The following is a 15256-nucleotide window of genomic DNA, read 5'->3' on the forward strand; positions in this document are numbered from 1 at the left end:
TCTACACATTGTGACTTGCCTTGGGAACGGATAGCACCCCATCTCAGGACCCTGAACTTGTGTGGACCCCGAGATCCACTGACTCTTCAGAGAGCCAAGTCCCTGAAAGTAGGGGAGAAGTCATGGCCGCGCCGAGACACCCCGGACTTTAGCCTTTGCCCGCTATGGGCTGGACCAGCAAGGAAACGGGGAGATAACGGTCCTCCCTCCCCTCCTTCCCCCAACAACTCAGCCCAACACTGTCCCATTGGCTCTCCTCCCTGTCCATCCGGACTAGCCACCAATCAGCAGCCAGGGGCTGGGCTTCAAGCTCCAGGGCACTATTTGAACATTTCTTGGGGAGGGGGCGGGCAGTGTTGACCAGGCATAGAGAGAGAGACAAGACCAGAGAGTTGGGGAGCAGCGCGTTGGCCAAGTGGGGGACCTCACAGCTGGAAGTGGGAACCCACTTCAGAACGGCCTGACACGCAGCTGGCTGGGCCCATTGGATGGGGGGTTAAAAGCTGGAAAGGTGAGTCCTGTCTCAAGGTAAGGGGGCCTAGGAAACTGGTCCCCCCAAGATGCGAAGATGCAGCCTGTGCTGTGGGTGGCAGGTCGGAGGCTGGGGAGGGGAGGCTGGGGAGGGGAGGCTGCAGGGGAGGCTGGGAAGGGGAGGCTGGGGAGGGGAGGCTGGGGAGGGGAGGCTGGGGAGGGGAGGCTGGGGAGGGGAGGCTGCAGGGGAGGCTGGGAAGGGGAGGCTGGGGAGGGGAGGCTGAGGAGGGGAGGCTGGGGAGGGGAGGCTGGGGAGGGGAGGCTGCAGGGGAGGCTGGGAAGGGGAGGCTGGGGAGGGGAGGCCGGGGAGGGGAGGCTGGGGAGGGGAGGCTGGGGAGGGGAGGCTGGGGAGGGGAGGCTACAGGGGAGGCTGGGGAGGGGAGGCTGGGGAGGGGAGGCTGCAGGGGAGGCTGGGAAGGGGAGGCTGGGGAGGGGAGGCCGGGGAGGGGAGGCTGGGGAGGGGAGGCTGGGAAGGGGAGGCTGGGGAGGGGAGGCTGGGGAGGGGAGGCTGGGGAGGGGAGGCTGGGAAGGGGAGGCTGGGGAGGGGAGGCTGCAGGGGAGGCTGGGGAGGGGAGGCTGGGGAGGGGAGGCTGGGGAGGGGAGGCTGCAGGGGAGGCTGGGGAGGGGAGGCTGAGGAGGGGAGGCTGGGGAGGGGAGGCTGGGGAGGGGAGGCTGGGGAGGGGAGGCTGGGGAGGGGAGGCTGGGAAGGGGAGGCTGGGGAGGGGAGGCTGGGGAGGGGAGGCCGGGGAGGGGAGGCTGGGGAGGGGAGGCTGCAGGGGAGGCTGTCCCCCCCCCCCCGCTGTCCCTGGCCTGCCTGGGGTGTGCGGTGATGATGAGCCAGACTGGACATTGCAAAAATGGGGGGCTCTAGGGAACCCTTGTCCAGGGCTCAAGGACACCAGCTGCCCCCCCCACTTTTCATTCTGTGCCAGTGTTGGGGGACCTGGGCGCTGTCTGTGAGCTTTTATGCTCCAGGCTGGTGCTCTACCACTTGAGCCATGGCTCTACTTCTGGCTTTTTGGTGGTTCATTGGAGAGAAGAGTCTCATGGACTTTCCTGCCCGGGCTGGCTTTGAACCGTGATCCTCAGATCTCAGCCTCCTGAGTAGCTGGGATGACAGGCAGGAGCCACTGGTTCTGGGCTGGCTCCTTCCCGGGGTTCTGTCCCCGTTGGGGATGGAGCCCGAGGCAGTGGCTGCCCAGCCCGGGCTGCGTGGGGACCGCTGGGAACTTGGGGGTCTGTGCGACTTCACCCCTATGTCCTTTGCACCCCAGATGGCTTCCCCTACCTGTGCCGTGGGCCCCATGGACAGCATCGAGCTCCTGGACCTGCTCTTTGACCGGCAGGATGGCATCCTGAGACATGTGGAACTGGGCGAGGACTGGGACCACATCACCGAGGACCAGGTGAGCCCCCTCCCCCTGCACAAGCTGAGAGCCAGAGGGCCCCCACTGGGCAAACTGGGAGCACGGGAGGCTCCGCCTGCCAACTCAGGGCTCCCCCCACCCCATCAACGCAGGGCAGCTCTCGGTGCACCTTTGGAACAAACTGAACATCCACTTCCTTTTGCAAGTATGGGAAGGACTGTGTCAGAGAGGGCTAGACACTTTCCTAAGGCCACACAGCATTCTGTTTCCCTTGAAAGGACGCATGGAGGCCCAGCCAGGGCCGGGGGGGGGTTCACCCAGAATCCCACAGCAAGGCGGCGCTGAGCGGGGACTCCCTCTGCCCCCCCCCCCCCCCCGCAGGTGTTGCCAGGCACAGACTCTGATGGCTTCCTGAACTGCTACCTGGGCCCTGGAGACTCAGCTCCCAGCTCCCCGACCTGGTCCCCCGCTGCCAGTGACAGTGGCATTTCTGAGGACCTGCCCTCTGACCCCCAGGACACCCCTCCCCACCGGGGGCCAGCTCCCACAGCGGCGGGGGGCCCTCCCTCCGAGCCTGGCAGGGAGCTCTGCCCTTCCTTTGTCCCCAGCCCGCCCTGTCCCCCAGCCAGGCAGCCGGGGACCCCGGCACTCGAGACCTCTGTGGCCATCGACCTGGGTGAGTTTGTGGCTGGTGGCACTCTCAGAGAGATCCATCCTGCCCCCCAGTGCAGTTCCCAGAATGGACATCAGAGGGCGCCCTCCAAGGCCCAGGGCTGATTTGCATAATCAAGAACAGTGACACTTGGGGCGGGGCCATCCCCTGCAGACTTCCTTCTGGGGCCCTCTTGGTGGGAGGCTCAGAGTGGTGAAGTCACTTACCAGAGGTCACACAGCTCCACCCAGTCAGGAGTAGAGCCCTCAAACCGACTCTGTGCAGAGTACCCCAAGGGCCAGAGTCAGGGGTGACTCACACCTGGTCCCTGCCCCATGGGGGAGATAAGACTTGGCTGAACTATAATGCTGATGGCAGCAGGTCTGATCCTGACCGGCAGTGGGTCCCTGAACAGGGGCCTTCACCTTCTTGGTTGGTTTATTGATTGAACTCAGGGCCTTAGACTCGCTAGGCAGGTGATCTACCACTTCAGCCACAACTCCAATCCTTTTTGCTTGAAGTGTTTTTAAAAATTACTTATTTAGCCGAGCGCCAGTGGCTCACACCTGTCATCCTAGCTACTCAGAAGGCTGAGATCTGAGGACTGTGGTTCAAAGCCAGCTCGGGCAGGAAAGTCCCTGAGACTCTTATCTCCAATTAACCACCAGAAAACCGGAAGTGGCGCTGTGGCTGAAGTGGTAGAGCGCTTGCCTTGAGCTGAAGAGCTGAGGGAAGCGCCCAGGCCCAGAGTTCAAGGCCCACGACCCACAACAACAACAAAAAAATACATTATCTATTAAGGTGGGATCACGCCTGTCATCCCAGCTACTAGGAAAGCTGAGCTCTGAGGATCCCAGTTCAAAGCCAGTAGGGGCAGCAGAGTCTGTGAAATTCTTATCTCCAATTAATCACAAAAAAACCCCAGAAGTAGTGCTGTGGCTCAAGTGGTAGAGTGGTACACTTGAGCAAAAGAAGTTCAGGGACAGGGGCTGAGAGGCCCTGGGTTCGATTCCTTAGCCCCACATAAGCAAAAAGAAAAAAAGCCGGAAGTGGTGCTGTGGCTCAGGTGGTAGAGCGCTAGCCTTGAGCTGAAGAGCTGAGGGACAGCGCCCAGGCCCAGAGTTCAGGCCCTACGACCGGACCAAAAAAAAAATAAAAAGAAGTTCAGGGATAGCCCCCAGGCCCTGAGTTCAGGTACCAGGACCAGCACCCACACACACAAATATGTTTTTGCCCTGGCTGGCCTTGAACCTCTACCTTCCCAATCTCAGCCTCCAGTGTCGCTGGGATTACAGGTGGGAGCCACTGTACCTGGCTTCTTGTGCTTTTTATTCTTGATCTGAGCCAAAAGGCCGGGCCATGGGCACGGCTTTGGCTGTTCCTGCCCAGGCCTTGGGGGGAGGGAGGGGCGTGGGCACTGGATGTCAGCCATATTGATGGGCTGGGGGTGGCCGGGGGGAGCTGAGGCCCCCAGTGTCTGATACCATCCCCATCCCTGCCTCCCCAGAGCTGTGGAGCTCCCCGGGCACGTACTCGGAGGAGCAGGCCGGCTCACCCTCCCGCTTCAGCCTCTCCGTGAAGCAACTCCTGCTGTCCAGCAGCGGCGGTGGGGACCCGGTGAGCAGCGTCCGCGCCCGACACCCCCCATTGCACAGCCTGGGGGCAGCTGGTAGAGGCTGAAGTCTATGCGGGGAAAGGGCTGTCCAGGGAGGGGACCAGGGGGCCAGGCAGAAGTGACAAAGGCCAGCCGGATGCCCGGGTTCACGCCTGTCCTCCTGGATACTCAGGAGGCTGAGATCTTAGGATTCAGGTTCGAAGCCAGCCAGGGCAGGAACGTCCATGAGACTCTTGTCTCCAGCAAACCATCCAAAAGCCAGCAGTGGCGGTGTGGCTCAAGTGGTAGGGCGCTAGCCTTGAGCAAACCAACCAACCAACCGCAGGGACAGCACCCAGGCCCCGAGTTCAAGTCCCAGGACGGGCACAAAAATAAAAATGAAGGACTTTCCTAGGGATTGTAGGGGACACAGAGCCAGAGCTCAGCAAGGATCTGTGTTCTGGAACTTCCCCATCGTCCTCTCCTCCCTTCCTCCCGCCCCCTTCCCCATCTTCTTCCTCTCTTCCTCTTCCATTACCCATTCCTTTCTTCTTCTCTCCCCTCACCCTCCTTTTAGTACACTCTTTGTATTTTTTTTTTTTAATTTTTGGGTCCGGTTGTGGGGCCTGAACTCTGGGCCTGGGCGCTGTCCCTCAGCTCTTCAGCTCAAGGCTAGCGCTCTACCACTTGAGCCACAGCGCCACTTCCGGCTTTTTTTTGTTTATGTGGTGCCGAGGAATCGAACCCAGGGCTTCGTGCATGCTAGGCAAGCGCTCTACCACGAGCCACCTTCCCAGCCCTTCTTTTTTTTTTTGTCAGTTGTGGGGCTTGAACTCAGGGCCTGGGCGCTGTCCCTCACCTCTTCAGTTCAAGGAGAGTGCTCTACCACTTGAGCCACAGCGCCACTTGTGGTTTTCTGGTGGTTCATTGGAGATAAGAGTCTCAGGGCCTTTCCCCACCCAGGCTGGCTTTGAACCGTGATCCTAAGATCTCAGCCTCCTGAGTAGCTAGGGTGACAGGCGGGAGCCGCCGGCGCCTGCCTCCGATCCGATCAGCTAGCCTTACTCCCCCTGCCCTGTTTTCTGGATGTTTCTCTCGCCTGTGCTGGCACACAGCCCTGGCACCGAGTAGATACTCTGAGAACGGTTGTCGAATGACTATTCGTGGAAGGCAGGAAACGAAACCCCCCTGCAGCCTCCCCTTTGTCCTCTGCGGGTAACTAAGGCTCAGTACCGGCTCAGTGGACAGTGCTGCTGGTCACTCTGGGTGCGGCTGTCACCTGGGGGGAGGGTTGCGGGGCTTCTCGCTCAATGGCTCTGGGTTTCCATAGCAACAGCATCACCTAGCAGCTGCCCACCTGCTGCGGCCTGGGACCGGGCACTGCCAGGAGCTGGTGCTGACTGAGGACGAGAAGAAACTGCTGGCCAAGGAGGGCATCACCCTGCCCACGCAGCTGCCCCTCACCAAGGTGTGCGCCGGGAGGTGGGGCTCAGTACCTGTTAAATTACCCCCATAGAATCTTAGTCCAACCTGTTAAAAAAATTTAATTAAAAAAAAGGTCCGGCTCACGCCTGTCATCCTAGCTACTCAGGAGGCTGAGATCTAAGGATAGAGGTTCAAAGCCAGCCTGGGCGGAAAGGCCAAGAGACTCTGATCAGCCACCAGAACACCGGAAGTGGTGCTGTGGCTCAAGTGGTAGAGCGCTCGCGTTGAGCTGAAGAGCTGAGGGACAGCGCCCAGGCCGAGTTCAAACCCCAGAACAGCCAGAAGTACAACCTTAAATTCAACTCAGGCCCACGCTTGGTCTTGAACTGTGATCCTCAGATTTCAGCCTCCTGAGTAGCCAGGATGACAGGCGTGAGCCCCTGGCCAGCGTCTGGCAGGAACCTAGGCTTTTTTTTTTTTTTTGCCAGTCCTGGGGCTTGAACTCAAGGCCTGGGAGCTGTAGTCAGGCCCACCCTTGGAGACTCACCTCTTTCTATGTATGAGGTGTCACCTAAGAATTCGGTAGCTGTGAGCCCCTGATTCCCACCCATCAGACCTTCTGAGGCTGCAGGGAGAGGTGCTGTTCTCAGACCCGACCACCAGGTGGCGCTGCAGCACCGGGGCAGCTGTGAAATTTTGGGGCCCCCTTAGTGAGGTTTCCTAGGGACCCTGCAATAATGGAGGGAAAGCCAGCCAGCCCCCCTCTCTGTACCCCGCCCTCCACGCAGTATGAGGAACGAGTGTTGAAGAAGGTCCGCCGGAAAATCCGTAACAAGCAGTCGGCCCAAGAAAGCAGGAGGAAGAAGAAAGAATATATCGATGGCTTGGAGACCCGGTGAGGCTGTGTGTGTGTGTGGGGGGGGGGGTTGGTGTCACACTCCCAGGGTAAACTGAGGCACAGACTTCACGTCTCCCCGTTGCCCGCCCCTCCCTCCCCCGCCAGGATGTCAGCCTGCACTGCCCAGAATCAGGAGCTGCACAGGAAAGTCCTGCACTTGGAGAAGCAGAACCTGTAAGTGGCCACCAGCTGCAGTGGGGACAGGGGAGACAGTTTTGGTTTTTTGGGGGGGGTCGGGAGGGGACTAGGGAGTAGCCCCAGTATCTTTTATAGGAAGAAGGAGTAAAGGGCAGAGGCTACTGCGTGTTTAGGTGAAGAGCAGAGAGCTGGACGGAGCAGGGAGGCAGGCTGCATAGAACGGGGCATTGGGGTTTGGGGCTTTGAGGGAATGCGTTAGAGTCTGCCAGGAAGAAGGTAAAAGTCAATGGGAGAGGGCAGGTGTCGTGTAGAGGCTGGCAACAGGCTGTGTTGGAGACCTGCTCCTGCCTCTGCGCAGAGATTTCATCTGTGTTAATTTGACATCCGTTCTGGGCCACTAGGAGTGGAACTGGGAAGGAAGTGGGCAGTCCCTCCATTGAGTTCAGGGTCTAGTAGCAGGTGCACTGAAGAGGCACAGAGTGTATCTACAAGACCATGGGACAGTGAGGGTCATTGTTGGGGCTGAGGCCTGAAGAGCCAGCTAGAAAAGTACATGGGGGCGGGGTGTTAAGCCTGTGCAAGGGCCCTGGGGCAGGGTGAGTGGGTGAAGAATGGAGAGGGAGGGGAAGGCAGGAAGGAGATGGGGTGGGGGTGGGGGTCCTGCAGGGCCCTGTGGGCTGCAGGGAGGACTTGGGCTTTGGGAGAAGGGAGACCGGATGCCTGCTGAGGTGCTCGGTGGCCGCTCGTTGCTACCAGGTCTCTCTTGGAGCAGCTGAAGAAACTCCAGGCCCTTGTGGTCCAGTCCACCAGCAAGTCTGCGCAGACCGGCACCTGCATAGCGGTGAGCCCCAGGCCCCTGGCCTGTCCCCCCCCTTCCCTCCCCCGGGAACTGGGGTCCTTCTCAAGCAGGGTTCCCCTGCTCCGTGGGGCTTTGTGGGAAGGCGGGGAGACCCGGGGAAGAGGGGGTGACCCGCTCCCTCTCTGCAGGTCCTGCTCCTGTCCTTTGCCCTCATCGTCCTCCCCTCTGTCAGCCCCTTCGCCTCGGGCAAGGCCGAGAACCCCGGGGATTTCACACCCGTGCGCGGTAGGTGCCCTCGGTCCCCCAAGCAGCCTCCCCCCAGTGCCTGGGCCCTGTGCCCCAACCCTGCCTGCAGGGCCCCACTCCCCCCCACCCCACCTGACTCCCAACTTCTGCTCAGTCTTTTCCAGAACCTTGCACAACGACGCCGCCTCCCGGGTGGCCCCTGAGGCTCCGCCAGGCCCGGCCGAGGCCCCGGGACCCCGGGCTGACACCGGCGCATCCTGGAAAGCATCGCCAGGCAGCGGCCTGGGCCCGGCCTGGGGGGGCTTCCTGGACGTTCCGGGGCAGGGCGCCCCGGTGGAGGAGCTGGACCACGCCACCGCCCTGGTCTTGAGCAACTCCACCGAGGGGCTGGGCCGGGCCACCCTGCTGGACTGGGCGTCCCCCGACCCCAGGCTCAGCTCGGGGCTCGCGGGGCTGGAGGCAGTGGGGGAGCTGTGAGCACCCCAGGATCGAGCCTCTGCACCCCCGTGCTCAGGGGGCCACAGCAGCAGACAGCAGCACCTCCTCTGACTGACCCTCAAGTAAGGAGCAGGGATCCACGAGGGCTGAGACTCAGCCCAGTCAGACAGCTCCCGCCCCGGGCTCCCCAATCACCACAGCAATCCCTGGATTCGGGGTGGTTGCAGCGCATGACCACCCCCTTTTTCTAAGACTCTGAATAAAGTGTTTTGCCGGAACACGCGGCTGTGGGGCGGAGCGGGGCTCGGGGGATGGGGGACCGTGGGGTCCCAGCAACCCAGCAGCTTCAGCACCTTGGACAGCGGTGCTGGGCCCAGCAGAGGGAGCGGGACTGCAGGGAGGAAAGGGAGGAGGGGCTGCAAGGATTTCCATCCTGTGTCTTCCTGGGGGGGGAGGGGGATGATGATGATGATGCTGGGATGAGGAAACTGAGGCAGACAAGGTGATCTGCCCAGAGGCACAGTTGGGGACAGTGTGTGTGTGTGTGTGTGTGTGTGTGTTGGGGGGCGGGGGGGGGGGGGGGGGGGGGAGACGCCAAGGCCCAGCTCCTGAAATCCTACCAGCCGGGCGCCAGCGGCTCACGCCTGTCATCCTAGCTACTCAGAGAATCTTATCTCCAATAAACCATCAGAAAACGGGAAGTGACACTGTGGCTCAAGCGGTAGAGTGCTCACCTTGAGCTGAAGAGCTGAGGGACAGCACCCAGGCCCGGAGTTCAAGCCCCACAACCAACAACAAAAAGAAAAAAAGAAAAAAAAAGAAATCCTACCAATAAGGCCTGGGAAGGTGGCTTAGTGGCAGAGTGCTTGCCTCGCATGCATGAGGCCCTGGGTTCAATTCCTCAGCACCACATACACAGGAAAAGCTGGAAGTGGTGCTGTGGTAGAGCGCTGGCCTTGAGCTGATGGCTGAGGGGCAGCGCCCAGGCCCTGAGTTCAAGCCCCAGGACAGATGGCTGCAGGCCCCTGCCCAGCGTGGGGTGCCTGGCCCACCTGCACATCGGGAGGGGACCCACAGTTGTGCAGTAAAAGAATCCTGATTTATTGCATTGCAGACTTGCCGTGGGGCCCCCCTCCTAGGCTGAGGAGGGGCTGTGGAATGCCTGCTCAGGGGCGTCCTTACCCCCCCAATGCCCACAGCGTCCTGAGTCGGAGGCTGCGGTACCCCAGGGCCCTGGCGCCCAGGGGAGGCGAGGCTGGGGGCCAGGGCCTAGCTCAGCCCCCCAAGGGCCCCAGGGGCCAGACACACGGCCACACCTCCCACCTCAACAGAGTAGAAAAGAGCCAGTCTGTGGTTTCTACAAAAGCCCCCTCCCACCCCCACCGCACCCCGGTCAGCTGGGAGCGGCCTCCGCCTTCACCCTTTTGGAGGGCCAGTGGGGGGCAGGGCTGTCTGGCCTCTCCCTCTTGGGGTGCCAGTCGCAGGGCTCCTCCTTGGGGCTCGGGGGGCGCGGCAGAGGCGGCAGGGCCCTGTCCAGCACGCGGGGGCCGTCCCAGGGCGGGATCTGGAGGCCCAGGTGCGTCATGAGCTGCGTCATGACGTCGTCGACGTAGCCGTGGATGCGCAGGTCGGCGTGGCGGTCCTGGGGTGGAGGGGGGGCGTTCACGCTCAGGTGTGGGGAGGGGCAGGGTGCGCGCGCACGGGGGGGGGGCTGGGGCAGGGGCGGAGCGCAGCACCTACGTGCTTGGTGGGCTGCAGGTTCACGATGACTAGCCGGCCTCCGCGGCGTTTGGTGGCCAGGGGCAGGTTCCCGCTGGGCCGGATTTGCAAGGAGGTCCCCAGGGTGATGGACAGGTCAGCGTTCCTGGGGACGGGCAGCGGGGAGCCGCGGGGAGCGGGGTTCAGTCCCATGACAGCCCCCCCTTCCCCAGAGGCCAGCTGTCCACCTGAGCACCCACTCACCAGGCCCTGGAGACACGCGGCCCGTGTTTCCCTGGGTCCCCCGCTGGCCCCATGTGGCACAGAGCCAGACCGGGGAGGGGAGGGGGGTACAGGTTCTTTGCTAAGGCCTCAGTTTCCCCACTTAGGCCTCCCTCAGGAGGCCTTACAGACTTCTCCTTGTCCTGTGTGTGTGGGGGGCTGTGCATTTCTGCTTGGTTCCCACGCTCGCCCCCCACTTTTGAGTGTACTGGGGGGGGGGTCACACCTGCTGGCCTCGTCGGCGAGAGCCAGGTCCCGGTCCGGCAGAGAATCCTCCCAGTCCAGGATGGTGTCTCTCAGCTCTCCTCTGCGGACCCGAGGTTGAGGGGTCAGCCGAGTGGCCAGGCCCTGAGCTGGGGGGGGGGGGTGGGGGGGACATGGGGAGGGGCGCTCACCTGCAGGCCCGCAGCCCCCTTGCTTTGGCCACAGTGCAGAGCCGGCCCGTGGCCTTGAGGCCCATAGTGCCCACGACCGTTTCCCGAACATACTGCCTGAGGAGGGAAGGCAAGCCGTCAGCCTGTGGGACTCTGATCTCCAGCTAGCCAGCAACAAACCAGAAGGGGAGCTGTGGCTCAAGCAGTAGAGCGCCCGCTGAGCAGATGAGCTGAGTGGCCAAGCCCCAACCCTTGGGTCACATCCGGCCCTCTCCTTGTGCATTATTTATAAAGTTTTATTGGTAAAGAGCAGCCTTGCTGGTGTATGTGTTGTCTATAGAGGTTTTCACAGGCCTGAAAAAACTGACTCTGGTCCTTATACACAGAATGTCGGCTGGCCACTGCCTGGTGGAGGAGAAGCATGAGCTGATGGTTCTTGTGATTTTTCCATAGGTTGGAAAGAGAAAAATGATAAGAAAGCCATGTGGTCCCACCTGCACACTGGTCTGGAAGACCTCACCTTGAAGCCCCACCCCCTGGCAGGTGTTCACATCTGGGGCCCTCATAGAAGGGGGGGCTGTCCCACAATGTTGTTTGTTAAATATGCCCTTTCCCCCCACCCCACAAAGCACAGTAGAAGTTTTCAACCCTAGTAACTCCAAGGTGGCTTGATTGAGAGATGCAGTCATAGTGCTGTGCCTAGCCAACTCAGTGCAAGTGTGGTGGTCACACCTGCAACCCCAGCTACTGAAAAGTCAGAGGTGGGAGGGTCAAGATTCAAGATCATCCTAGGCAAAGAGTTAGTGAGCCACCCTCCCCCTCATCTCAACCATCCATTCGGGTATGGTGGTGCACACCTGGAGGTATAAATAGGAGGATCCAGGTCCAGGCTGCGCCAGGCAGACAAATAAGACCCTACCTGAAAAACACCTAAAGCAAAAAGAGCAGAGGGCGTGGCTGGAGAGCACAGCATCTGCCCAGCAAACACAAGGCTCTGAGTTCAAATCTCTGTACCACCATCCTCCCTCACACATAAGAGGGAGAAAAACAATGTCGGAGGCACAGGGAAGGAAGGTGGCCACAGGACAATGAAACAGGCTGCAGGGTTGGGCCACCGCCCACAGCCACAGGCCCCGCCCCTCACAGGGCCACGCCCACAACCGCAGGCCACACCAGAGCCCTCACACAGGAGTCCCCGCCCACAAAGAGCTCCACCCACGCCACGCCCACACGACAGCCCTCCCCTAGCCCTCACACGCAGGAGTCCCCACCCACAATCACAAGCCCCGCCCACTACGAACAAAACTGCCCTTGTCACAAGTAAACCCCCACCGCAACCACGCCCACTCGCAGAGCCCCGCCCACGGCCTCAGGCCCCGCCCAGAAACGCAGGCCCTTCCCACTCACACCCAGGCCCCGCCCACACGCAGGCCCCGCCCACACTCCTGGTTCCAGCCACAATCGCAGGCCACGCCCCCACCCCTGGACCCTCCTACCCAGGAGTCCCCCCCCCTCCACGGTCACACTCAGGGCTCCACCCGCACTCACGTCTTGCATTTGGTGCACTCTTCAACAAACATGTTCCCATGAAGCTCTGCCAGCTTGTCCCTGTGGGAGGAGAAGAGGTTGGGGGCCCCCTCCCTGGATCCCCAGGTTGTGAGCCTGGTTCTGAGCTCTCTCCCTCCAGGAGGCCTTCTCTGGCCTTCTCATCTACAACACCCACGGGCCTCCTCTCCAGCGGGGGCAGCCGCCAGCGGTCCCACCCACGGGCTGTGCGTCCCCGGGCGGGTGGCCTAACCGTTCTGAAACGGAGGAGCCATTCACCCACTGCTGCCATTCTTGTCACAGTGCCAGCCCTCTCCACAGGCACGCGCTGTGTGGCCGTGTGCACACTGAGCCCCTCTGTGCGTCTCAGTCCCTAGGGTTGAACAGAACACTAAGTCTGGAGGTATTTCTGGGACATCCTACACCAAGACTGAGGAGCTCTTTCCTATTGCTCCCAATCTCACCTCCAGCAGGTTCCCGCTCTGGGGCCATCCCATGGCCCCACCCTTTCAGACCTTCCTATTCAAAGCCACGACTTCCCTTCTAGTTCCTTGGCATTATTTCCAATCAACCAGGCTGGAGGCATGGCTCAACTGGTAGAACGCCTGACAACAGCTCAAGCAAGCCAAGTAAGGGTGAGGCCCTGAGTTCAAATCCTGGTGGGTAGGGCAGGGCTGGCTGGGTAGTGGTTGGAGGGTTACCGGGGGAAGCCGGAGCGCACGTGCAGCCCGTCCACGTTCTGGCTGACGAGAAAGTTCAGGAAGCCCACGCGCTCCAGCTGCACCAGGGCCATGTGTGTCCTGGTGGGCCTCGCGCTCTCAAAGGTGGTGTCGAACTTGGGGGCCAGGCCCCTCTCCTCCATGGTCCACACGCCGTGGGGGCCTCTGGGGGGAGCAGCAGATGGGGAGAAGCCGGGGCAGGGAGAATTTGAGGACACAGGGTGAGAGGGGGATGGGAAAGGAAATAAAGAATCAGTGATGGAGAAAGGCAGAGGATAAAGGGAGAGATCCAGGCCGACTCTTCGGGTCACTTTGAACTGTGTGGCAGTGGGGGAGGAGGCTGCGTGGGGGAGAATTTTAACATTTCTCCTTCAAAGAGGAATCTCACACTGGGTGTCCCTGGGCTGCTGGGCAAGAGGCTTCAGGAAGAGAGAGAAATGCAATTCATTGTGCAGTGGTGCACAGCTAGATGTAGGAGGGACCCCAGGAAAAAGTCTCCTTTCCTATGATGATAAAACCCCCAGTGTGGTGGCTAGGCGTATTCATGTAAAGACTGTATTTCCCCGCATCCCTTGCAGCTAGCTGTGGTCAGGTGATCAGGTTTTGGACACTGGAGTGGGATAGAATGCTGGGGACACAGCTTTGTTCCTCTTTTCCAGGACCCAGGAGGAAGATAGCGGGATAGGCTTGCAAATAACCCTAAAGACTACATTTCCCAGCACACTTTGCAGTCAACTCTGGGCACCTGAAGAGGTTCTAGCCAATGAAGGAGGGCCAAAGGCTGGCTGGGATTATAAAGGACTTTTGGGAAACTGACGGCTCCTCTCCCCCACTTCCCAGTATCCAACATGAACACAGCAGGATGGGCTTCCCAGACTGGGTGTGTCTGCTGATCCCCAGGAAGTCCCTGGTGGTACATCAGGCCTTGCCTCAATTTCCCTTCCCCAGCCCAGAGACCTGAAGTCAGGGATGCCGGAGGCGGTGCTGATGCCGGCGCCCGTGTGAAACACCACATTGGAGGATTGCCGGACCAGCCGCGCCAGCTCCCACACCTTGCGCTCCAGCTCCTCTGGGGGGTCAAAGATCTGTGGGGTGAGAAAACAGAAGGGGCCCGGTCCAGATGTGTTCCCCAGGGCCACGGGCAGAAGGGGAGATGAACTGGACAGGGTGGCTTGTCAGCCTGGTCCCCCTCAGCCCACAGCCCTCCATAGTGACTACCTCCCTCAGGGTCAAAGCCCCAGCCCTCCGGGCAGCCACTGGGCCCTGCACAACCCTCCCCGGCCCCTCCTTGCCTCTTCCACTCACTCTGCTCCTTTCATGTGCTAGCCTCCCTTCTGCCCCAGGGCCTTTGCACAGGATGCTTTCTCCCACAGACACCTGCATGGCTCCCTGACTCTTTTAGGTTTGGATTCCAATATCATCTTTGCTGGTGCCCCCAGACTCCTCCTTGCAATGAACCTCTTAGGTCTCTGCCATTTGAATGTGTGTGTGTGTGTGTGTGTGTGTATAATTCATATGCAGCAGATGTTTGTAAATCAGCTGGATGTGGGTGGCTCACACCTGTTATCTTAGTTACTCAGGAGGCTGAGATCTGAGGAACAAGGTTTGAAGCCAGCCCCGGGCAGAAAAATCTGTGACTCTTACCTCCACTGAACTACTGAGAAAAAGTTGGAAGTGGTGCTGTGGCTCAAGTGGTAGAGTGAGTGCTAGCCTTGAGCACAAAGAGGCTCAGGGACAGCTCCCAGGCCCTGAGTTCAAGCCCCAGGATGTACTCTCTTCCACCCCCCCATCCCCTCCAAAAAGATGTTTGTGAATGAAGTGAATGGGGGAAGAGGGATTCACGCCTCAAACCGACTGGACAGAGCCTGGGTGCTGGAGGCCCACGGCTGCGATCCTAGCTACTGAGTACTCAGGAGGCTGAGAGCTGAGGCTGGAGGTTCGAGGTCAGCCTGGGCAGGGCAGCCGGTGAGACTCTAAAGGCCGAGCAGTGGCGCTGTGATTCAGAGGGAGAGCTCTGACCCCTGGGTGGGAAGCGCTGAGGGGCCGAGCCCGGGCCTGGGCCTTCCAGCCCCCGACGGGCAGGGGGCAGGCGGCCTTCCCCTCCCCATCCCGCTTCCCCCTCCGATGGCGGCGGGATCCCACCCGGGGCCTCCCCCTCCGCCCGCAGGGGCGACCCCGCACCCCGGCACGCTCACCTCTGGCAGCCCACATTTCCCCTTATCCGCGTACGGCGACAGCCCGGCCGCATAATTCACCGACATCGTCGCCGCCCCGAAAGGGGAACAATAAAGTTTCCCCTTGTTGCGGCCGCTTCCGCCGGAAGTAGGGGCGGGACGCTGTGGGAAGGTGGAGCCCACGTTCTTGCCCTACGCGGCCTGCCGTGCCGCATGCGCGCTTGCTTGGGCGACGCCTCGTGCGCCATCTTAAGTGTTGGCAAAGCCCGGCTACTTTGCTTGAGCCTGTGTTTCTGGGACCTGGAAGAGGGATAACCATGGGGATCCGGGCGGGCGGGAAAAAAAAAAGTGGGCGGCCACGCGTGTGAGAGTTCTT

The 15256-nt window shown here is 61.0% G+C and overlaps 2 protein-coding genes across 3 annotated transcripts; one reads left to right on the top strand and one right to left on the bottom strand.

Annotated features, from left to right (window-relative positions):
• The first annotated feature begins 351 nt into the window (after positions 1–351).
• On the top strand, positions 352–8369 carry LOC138807610 (cyclic AMP-responsive element-binding protein 3-like protein 3). 2 transcript variants are annotated; one of them, XM_069993391.1, is made up of 10 exons: positions 352–511; positions 1806–1937; positions 2280–2574; positions 4058–4167; positions 5475–5612; positions 6358–6464; positions 6573–6641; positions 7362–7446; positions 7593–7689; positions 7805–8369. In XM_069993391.1, exons 2-10 carry the CDS (start codon positions 1806–1808, stop codon positions 8125–8127), a joined length of 1356 nt encoding a protein of 451 aa, XP_069849492.1. In that variant the 5' UTR covers positions 352–511; the 3' UTR covers positions 8128–8369. The 2 variants fall into 2 exon arrangements, with proteins under 2 accessions (XP_069849492.1, XP_069849493.1); XM_069993392.1 differs by having other exon boundaries at positions 5481–5612.
• Positions 8370–9154: 785 nt separating this feature from the next.
• LOC138807611 (NAD-dependent protein deacylase sirtuin-6) lies at positions 9155–15005 on the bottom strand. The gene is made up of 8 exons (XM_069993393.1): positions 14902–15005; positions 13664–13791; positions 12689–12871; positions 11991–12050; positions 10464–10559; positions 10295–10375; positions 9829–9952; positions 9155–9730 (listed from the first exon to the last, which is right to left on the bottom strand). Exons 1-8 carry the CDS (start codon positions 14965–14967, stop codon positions 9482–9484), a joined length of 987 nt encoding a protein of 328 aa, XP_069849494.1. The 5' UTR covers positions 14968–15005; the 3' UTR covers positions 9155–9481.
• Positions 15006–15256: the final 251 nt, after the last annotated feature.

Source organism: Dipodomys merriami, unplaced genomic scaffold, assembly GCF_024711535.1.
Source record: "Dipodomys merriami isolate MVZ:Mamm:240054 unplaced genomic scaffold, mDipMer1.0.p SCAF_421, whole genome shotgun sequence".
Taxonomy (NCBI): domain Eukaryota; kingdom Metazoa; phylum Chordata; class Mammalia; order Rodentia; family Heteromyidae; genus Dipodomys; species Dipodomys merriami.